Genomic DNA, 9,215 nt, shown 5'->3' on the forward strand with positions numbered 1-9,215 from the left:
ATAAAAGATCCCTTGCTGCTAATCGGAAAGAGTAGCCCATGAAGTGGCGACAGCGGGTTTCCTCTCATGATCTGTGTGGTCCTTAACCATGTGTCTGACGTCACATAACCGCAAATAAAATGTGTTGAGTGCGTCGTTAAATAAAACATTTCTTTATTTCTGTAGTTGTGTTTGTAGTTTGCAATAGTAAATGAATATGGTGAGGCTAGATTGGAGGTTTGATATCCTTGTTCAATGATAAGCCAGCACAGAAGATTAAAGCTATCATGCACCCACTATTTAATAACGACTTTTACAATATTTCACAAAGTGGCGCAGTGCCTCACGAACCATTCCAAATAGTTTTATTCCATATCCCTCAGAGATCACGTCACTATTAACGTCATCAGAGGAGCAAACATTCCCTCATAGTTTGAAATCAACAGCATATGTAGCTCTCAAGACAACTTAGATAACAAAGACTTGAAGCAGAAAACTATATTCATCATGGCAGAAAACATCGTCGTACCTATAATTGAAATACGAGAGGAATTCGCCACATGTGAAATCTGTCTGGATGAATTTGATGACGGGGTTAGAACTCCAAGAACTCTACCCTGCCTCCATACCTTTTGTTGTGAATGTCTCGAAAAAATGTGGGGAGCGGCTGCACAAGGGGTGAAATGTCCCAAGTGCCGAAAGATTTGGCCCGTCCAAGGTTCCATCAAATCCTCATTTCGGCAAAACAATATGCTGATGCACATGGTGAAATATATTGGTTTTAAGAAAAAGCTCTGCGATTTGCAGTGCTATCAATGTCCTGATAACAACAAAGCCACTGTTCGGTGTCTAGAGTGTGAGAAATACCTTTGTGAGACCTGCGATAGATGGCATGCAAGGTTTTTAGAACACACGTCCGTTCCTTTAACAGAATTAGTTAACACACCACGAAACTTTCTAAAAACAAGCAGCATGTGTCCAGTTCATCGTGACAAGAATATTGATGTATACTGCAAGAGTGAAGCGTGTGATAAAGCAATGTGCACTACTTGTGCCCTCGTGTCTCACAAAGAACACGATCTTTGTGACCTTAGAGAATTCTGTGATGCCAACAAGAAGAAAATCAGTTCCTCGTTACCCGCTCTGAAGAATGCATCAGAACTGCGTACAGAATACAAAAGCAAGCTTGTAGAGCAGAATGCTAATCTAGATAAAATGCAACAGCTCCTTATGAACGATATAGACGAACATTCAAGTAAGCTTGTAGAAAACGTTGAACAAAGTTCAAAGAAACTGAAAAGATTAGTTATGGAACATGTAGCTAAACAAAAGGCCATGAGAGACGAACAACTTGCCCTGGTTGATAAGTCAGAAGAGCTGAAAGCAGAACACGTCTTGTATTGTCAGCAGGCGCTGTAATTTGCCCGAGACGTGGAATTTGTTGAGATGACCAAATCATTGGAGAAGAAAGGTAAATCATTGGTGGAAGACTTACAACTACTAGACCTGCAAGTAGAGAATGTGGTGCTCGATAAAGAGGAATACGACAAATCAGAGTATAGCATTGGGCAGATATCGATATATGTCAATAAAAACCATGCGGCTTCAACTCAGACTGGAAAACGTTACACTGGAGCAGCTTCCCAGTTTAGTAAAGGTTCTGGGGGATTTACATTTACAAAACCTATCGCTTATAAACCAGTTGTTCCACTTCCGGATAAGATCGAGGTGAAAACGGGCGAAGAGGACGAATCAGTTTTGTTTGAACACCGGGCCAAGCTGTACAGGTTCGACAGCGGGGAGTGGAAGGAACGTGGACTGGGCAATGTGAAGATACTGGAGAACAGACTGACGAAGAAGATCCGCATCATGATGAGGCGGGAGCAGGTCCTGAAGCTGTGCTTGAACCACATGATAACCTCCGACCTCTAGCTCAATCAGATGCCGAGGTCCGATGGCAAAGCTTGGATCTGGTACGCACAGGATTTCTCTTACGGTGAGCCGAAAATTGAAGAGTTTACCATTCGCTTCAAGATGGCTGAAATTGCCGACAGTTTTAAGGCTGCGTTTGATGACGCAAAATCAAAGAGACACCTAATAGCCGATGTAGTTTTCGTGCTGGGATGTCGTTAAACTTTCATTCATTCAAAATCAAAGATGTCCGAAGGTCCAGAGTAGACTATATCCAGACAACTCTTTGCATCTGAAGGTATGCAATTTGGTAGTTATAGTACGTTTGCAGTAAAATGGGATTCATTAACCGGTACGTTAGATCTATATATTCTGAATCATTGTAAAGCTTCTATGAACATACAGCCTTTAAGCCTATCTCAACTCTTATAGTATTTGTCTGTTGGCTTCTTTGTACATATTTTTTTAGTGAAAATAACTGTGTATATTAAATGTTTAATGTGTTGATGAAGGTAATATGCTGAAACAATCAGGGTAGGAAATTACATCTCTCAATTGTTACTAGTACTCGATATGCAACATATACGGAGAAAAATAATTTAAAATGTGTTGGTTTAGGCGAGGATGTGAATCTGAATGACAAAACCATATACCCTGATCAAAGTCGTATCGCTGTACAAGACAGAGTCGAAAGGGCATTAGGCAAAGCGGAGATTGCTTCCATGATCCACTATCGGGTTCTCGTCCTTAGGAGGACTGCTACTCCCCTTGGAGATCAGTAACAGGATGTTACACCCTTCCTGCATCACCTATAGGACGACTGTCACTCCCCTTAGAGATCCGTAACAGGATGTTACATCCTTCCTGCATCACCTGTAGGATGACTGCCACTCCCCTTGGAGATCCGTAACAGGATGTCACTCTTCCTGCATCACCTGTAGGACAGCTACTCCCCTTGGAGATCCGTAACAGGATGTTACACCCTTCCTGTATCACCTGTAGGAGGACTGCTACTCCCCTTGGAGATCCGTAATAGAATGGGGGTTAAGGAGCCAGCGTACACTTTTTTTGAAAATGAAAAATGTCGATCAACATTTTTCATTTGGGGATGTACACTTTTAGGGGGGGGGCGAGAGGGGTCAAAAGTGTACGGTTTGTACGCTCGTGAAAATGTTGATAATTATGGACGGCCCCATATACACATGTATATACATACATACATACATATATACATACATAGTATACATACATACATACATTATATATATATGTGTGTGTGTGTGTGTGTGTGTGTACACACATACCCTCCTCCCCCCCCCCCCCCCCACACACACACACTTTGTACCTTCCTACGCCCGTGTTTATTGTAATCGTCTGTTAAACATGTTTTGGAGCGAGTGTGAATACCCAGCACCCTCTCCTCTGGATATGATAATAGTGAATTAATTGGGCAAACATTATAACCGGTAGTTCAGTATTACAGTAGGTGTTATGACCACAAGGATCTTGAAGGACGATTGGGGTCAGAAGTGAAATTTGAAAATTGACGGGTTTTTTATCAGTAAGTCGCAAATTCAAACAATAAAAATGACTAAAAACAAAATAATAACAACTGTATGATCAACAAAATGAAAAAGACTGACAGAAATAATGTTGTTACAGTGATTAATGGCCCCCTCCAACTTCCTACGCCAGTGATAAATATATATTTTCTCGAGGGGGGGGGGGGGGGGGGCATGTAGTATCTTGGTTTGTTTTGTTTTGTTTTTTGTGTTTTGTGTTGTTGTTTTTTGTTACTTTGGGGGTGGGTAGGAAGGAGGATGGGTTTTTTTTATATTGTTTGGGGTTATGTTGTTGTTGTTCTTCTTCTTTGTTGTTATTGTTGTTGTTGGGTTTTGTTTTGTTTCTTTGTTGTTGTTTTGGGGGCAGGTGTTGCTGTTCCAACGAGTGCACCACAACTGGTCAAAACCGTGGTGTGTGCTTTCCTGTCTGTGGGAAAGTGCATATAAAAGATCCATTGTACTGCATTAGGAAAAATGTAGCGCGTTTCCTCTATTGACTACGAGTCAGAATTACAAAATGTTTGACATCCAATAGCCGATGATTAATTACTAGTACTCACTTTTTTTTTTTAAATGTCGATCATCATTTTTCATCTGGGGGATGTACACTTCTACGAGGGGGGAGGGTGGTGGTCAAAAGTGTACCACCACCCCCCACCACCACCACCCCCCCACCCCCCACCCCGCGTACGGTTTGTACGCTCGTGAAAATGTTAAAAATCATGGACGGCCCCTTAGGTGTAATCTATTTTCTATACTGACTATAGACTAATTTATTTCAAACATTCTGGGTTGTTTATATGGTAGTTTCTAAAAGGACTAGTTTTTTTTTTATGTAATGGCTTGAATACAGTTTTCAGATTGTCATTTCAGACAATTTCATGAATCATATGTAGGCTAATAGGTATACGGTCATTTCGCCCTTATCGTTTCGTCCTGGGTAGGTTCGTTCTCCAAACGGGTCGTTTCGCCCCAACAGTTGGGTGGTTTCGCCCTTCCCCTCCCACAAGCCTCGGATAAAATTATACTTTTATCAACTCGTGCTGATAAATTATGATATCACAAGATATTCGGGGTATATCCTCTATATAACCCACCAAAAAACAAACAAAAAAACAAACGTGGTACGGCCACCCCTGGTTAATTATTGACCCATTTTATAGCGAGTATTTTGTCCACAAAGAAAGAGAGAGAAAGTAATTTAACTTAATTTAATAGATAGTTTACAATTAAACTTCACTATTAACTCAGGCCCGTACGCAGGGGGGTGCGAGGGGTGCGTACGCCCCCCCCCCCCTCCCCATAGTCTGCCGAGGTCCATCCGTGGATGTGTAAAAAAAAAAAAATAGTCCGACGATGTGATAAATTTATTTCCCGGAATGCAGGAAAATGCATCTCCTGCATTCTTTAAAAAAAAAAAATTTAGGGGGCCGTCGATTACGCCCCCCCCCCCCCCCCCACCCCACCCCGCACAAACAACGATGTAGAATGCTGAAGAATGGCAATATTAGATTACAACATGCATTTCTTCACAACAGAAAATGTCACAAGCCACAAAGATTTGGATCAAAATACACCAGGGGACTCGGATAAAGGGCAAAATCACCTTACCGGACGACAAAACGACTTGGGGCGAAAATGGGTAAGAGCGAATTGACTCGGGTGCGAAATTGTTTTGGGGGCGAAACACCCTGGCAAAACACGTCTGTATAATTTTGATGAGGACTACTTTCAATTCGTTTTCAAAACTATAGACATTTCGTGACTCGTCGAAGGCATATTTAGTTGGGTCGACCGTTTGTTCGTATTAATTTGGCCTGGAAATAAGGTAACTTAGAGTTTTGACAATAACAAACGTTTCGTTTTTGTAGTAGGATTGACTTCAGAAATTAGACTTTAGACTTAGTTGAGTTTAGAAAACAATCTATTCTTACTACGTATTGCCCCAACCACTCACCCCCTGATCCCTGTGGTATGGTGCATATCAAAAGATATTTTGCTACTAATGGAAAAATGTAGCAAGTTTCCTTTCTGAGACTGTATTAATAAATCGGTTGCTAGTCACTTCGTACCATGGTCATTTCGTACCATAGTCATTTCGTACCTAATTTGGTCGTTTCGTACCTTGGTCATTTCGTACCATTGCAAAAAGTCATTTCGTACCTTGGTCATTTCGTACCATGGTTATTTCATACCATTGCAAAAAGTATTTTCATACCCTAGTCATTTCGTACCTTGGTTATTTCGTACCATAACTGAAAGTCATATCGTACCATGGTATAACAATTTATAACAATCACCCCGGTAATGTCTTTTACAAAATAACATTAAATTACAAATTTGTGGTTAATTTAAGGGATATTTTACCAGCAAAAGACTCAACATTATTGCCACTTTGTATTATAAACATTAGCAATTGGCTAATTTGGCAATCAGTAAGGTAGTTAATGTTTTAATGGTTGTTATTGTTTATTTCTTAAACAAATAAGATGCAAATAAGCAAGTTTGAAAAGAAGACCTAATAAATAAATAATAGTTTGTTGGTCCATTATATTGTTTTGGACTAATTATCTGGAGCCATTTCACACAAAATCGAAGTTGGCAGTTAGTAGTAAATATCATATACAGCTCTTGTCAGGTAAAATGGAAATAACAGTTGACAGGTATTATGGGTATCAATAACGATATGCTGCACAATAACGTGTTCTGGTTTTCAAACTGTCAAAATAACGTTTTAAAACAAAACCCACTGCTTTTATGCTATAGTCAATTTGTTTTCTATATACTGGAATGAAATGACTAGGGTACGAAATGACTAGGGTACGAAACATACTACTAGGGGTAAAATCCTACTAACATACTACTAGGGGTGCTTTACATTTAATAAGGTTCTCTGTATTGTCCGTAACCAAACAATTAATAATTGGAGCAGGATGTAGCCCAGTGGTAAAGCGTTTTCTTGATGCGCGGTCGGTCTAGGATTGATCCCCGTCGGTGGACCTATTGGGCTATTTTTTGTTCCAGCCAGTGCTCCACAACTGGTGTAACAAAGGCTGTGGTATGTACTGTCCTGTCTGTAGGGTGGTGCATATAAAAGATCCCTTGCTGCTAATCGAAAAGAGTAGCCCATGAAGTGTCGACAGCGGGTTTCCTCTCTCGATATCTGTGTGGTCTGACGCCATATAACTATAAATAAAATGAGTTGAGTGCGTCGTTAAATAAAACAGTTCCTTCCTTCCTTCCAAACATTTGTTTAATATACAAAATTTGTGGTGAAATATAACTTGCCACAACTAAGTGATTAAAAGTCAAAAGTAGTAACAACAATATATATATATTACATATGAATATGATATATATTTTTAATATTAGCATTTTATTACACATATTTTTAAAAAGTTTTAAGCAGAAATTTGAAGAAAAAAATAACATTGAAATGTTTTCTAAAATTTACTTTTACAAACAAGTCGTATATATATATAGTAAAACAAACTTAGTTACACTGAAATGTTTTCTAAAATTTACTTTTACAAACAAGTCGTATATATATATAGTAAAACAAACTTAGTTACATTGAAACAGTACACAAGTACAAGTAGCAACCTTAATACTCACAACTGAAATGTTAATATTTTGAAAATAAATATGTTCAGTTGATTGGTCACGGACTCTACCGGATATCACATCTGGTCATGAACAGTTAGATTTGAAGCTTATGAAATTAAAATCATTAATAATAATCTCAAACTTTAAAAAAATAATTAAAACTAATTTTCAAAAATGGGAAATGTTATTTGTTCTCTTTTGAAGACCTTTTATAGTTATATTCAAAATTGAATGATTTTGTTCATATTTACTTAGCTTACCATTGGTGTTAACAAGGTAACTGTTTTCTTGATGTTGACAATGTTACCATTTAGTTTCTGACTGTTTCATGAACATTTTAAGCTAAAGATACACATTATTACTTTTGTGACAGTAAATAGATGTGTTTACATACTGTGTGTGAACATTATGATTTTATTTCTAGTACTACGGTTTTGTTTGGTTTGGATAGATATTGGGGCGGGATTTAGCTCAGTCAGTTGAGTGCTCACTCAGTGTTCGAGATTAACGGTATCCAAGTATTCCGAGGATACCAGAATTTAATTTTGGATACCAGACTTCAAGAAACCAGTATCCCACCGGGATACCATATAAGGTTCTTGGTTTTATTAATCCTGCATTTTTTTTTTTGCTGAAACGGTGAAAGTTGTCATTTACTGGTGAAGTTAAGTAACAGTATTTTTGAGCTCTTACTCAGTCTAATGATATGCTGTAACAATATCTCCCCCAACTCGTACTCAGTCTAATGCTAGGAACCGCTAAATCACTATTGTTCTTGTTGGATGTTTCCTCCCTTCAAATTTTATTTGAGATATTGATCGATTCCACATCTGCAGAATATTGATACAGGTAGGTTTATCGTTAGTAATGTCAAAAACACTTATTGTTTACTGCTAAATATTAATTTATGTCAATATTACGCAAAAATAGATGCAGCAAATATTTTTGACAATTCCGTTTGATTGCGAATTTCACGAATTCTGCAATTTTGATTGCGGTGTAGCAATAGATTGGAAACGAGAACGGTGTCGTCCAAATTTGTTATGATGTTATTTATGAATTTCATTTAAGTGGGATACTAAATTCTCAGGTGGGATACCAGATTTTGAATTGTTAGTATCCAACTGGGATACTGCCCAAAACTTTTAATCTCGAACACTGTCACTGGACGTGCTTTGTGTCGCAGGATCGAACCACCTCACTGGATCCATTCAACCATTTTTTCCCGTTCCAACTAGTGCTTCACAACTGGTCAAAGACCGTGATATGTGCTTTTCTGTCTGTGGGAAAATGCATATAAAAGATCCCTTGTTGCATTAGGAAAAATGTAGCGGGTTTCCTCTGATGATGACGTGTCAGAATTACCAAATGTTTGACATCCAATAGCCGATGATTCATTAATCATTGTGCTCTAGTGGTGTCATTAAGCAAAACAAACTTTTGTTTGGTATTGTGTTTAAGCTAATATTATTGAGTGTAAAAGTGTATATTGTGTCTTTAAAATAACACTATTAGTATTACAAATAAGATTCAGTTTTAAAATAACACTATTAGTATTACAAATAAGATTCAGTTTTAAAATAACACTATTAGTATTACAAATAAGATTCAGTTTTAAAATAACACCATTAGTATTACAAATAAGATTCAGTTTTAAAGGCGCAGACTCTTGTTTCATCCAGTGAAAATGAACATTATATTTAGTTGTACGTACAACACGCATTTCGATAAGCTTATAACAGAAGCTAAAGTATGTGATGTTTAAACAGGGAAATACCGTCTAAAATAACTAGATCTTGTACAACACACATTTTGATAAGCTTATAACAGAAGCTAAAGTCTGTGATGTTTAAACAGGGAAATACCGTCTAAAATAACTAGATCTTGTACAACACGCATTTCGATAAGCTTATAACAGAAGCTAAAGTATGTGATGTTTAAACAGGGAAATACCGTCTAAAATAACTAGATCTTGTACAACACGCATTTCGATAAGCTTATAACAGAAGCTAAAGTATGTGATGTTTAACTAATCTTGTACAACACGGGAAATACCGTCTAAAATAACTAGATCTTGTACAACACGCATTTCGATAAGCTTATAACAGAAGCTAAAGTCTGTGATGTTTAAATGGGGAAATACCGTCTAAAATAACT

At 37.9% G+C, this 9,215-nt stretch overlaps 2 protein-coding genes across 2 annotated transcripts; both read left to right on the top strand.

Annotated features, from left to right (window-relative positions):
- The first annotated feature begins 486 nt into the window (after window positions 1-486).
- On the top strand, window positions 487-1,398 carry LOC121371462 (E3 ubiquitin-protein ligase TRIM56-like). Its single transcript, XM_041497374.1, has one exon. It carries the CDS (start codon window positions 487-489, stop codon window positions 1,396-1,398), a length of 912 nt encoding a protein of 303 aa, XP_041353308.1.
- A 27-nt stretch (window positions 1,399-1,425) lies between these two features.
- On the top strand, window positions 1,426-1,911 carry LOC121371475 (ran-specific GTPase-activating protein 1-like). The gene has a single exon (XM_041497399.1). It carries the CDS (start codon window positions 1,426-1,428, stop codon window positions 1,909-1,911), a length of 486 nt encoding a protein of 161 aa, XP_041353333.1.
- The last annotated feature ends 7,304 nt before the right edge of the window (window positions 1,912-9,215 follow it).

The sequence above is a fragment of the Gigantopelta aegis genome, chromosome 1 (assembly GCF_016097555.1).
Source record: "Gigantopelta aegis isolate Gae_Host chromosome 1, Gae_host_genome, whole genome shotgun sequence".
NCBI lineage: Eukaryota > Metazoa > Mollusca > Gastropoda > Neomphalida > Peltospiridae > Gigantopelta > Gigantopelta aegis.

Excerpts from the sequence above, each read along its gene's own strand:
- LOC121371462 (XM_041497374.1), top strand. The coding sequence starts at position 487 with ATGGCAGAAAACATCGTCGTACCTATAATTGAAATACGAGAGGAATTC.
- LOC121371475 (XM_041497399.1), top strand. The coding sequence starts at position 1,426 with ATGACCAAATCATTGGAGAAGAAAGGTAAATCATTGGTGGAAGACTTA.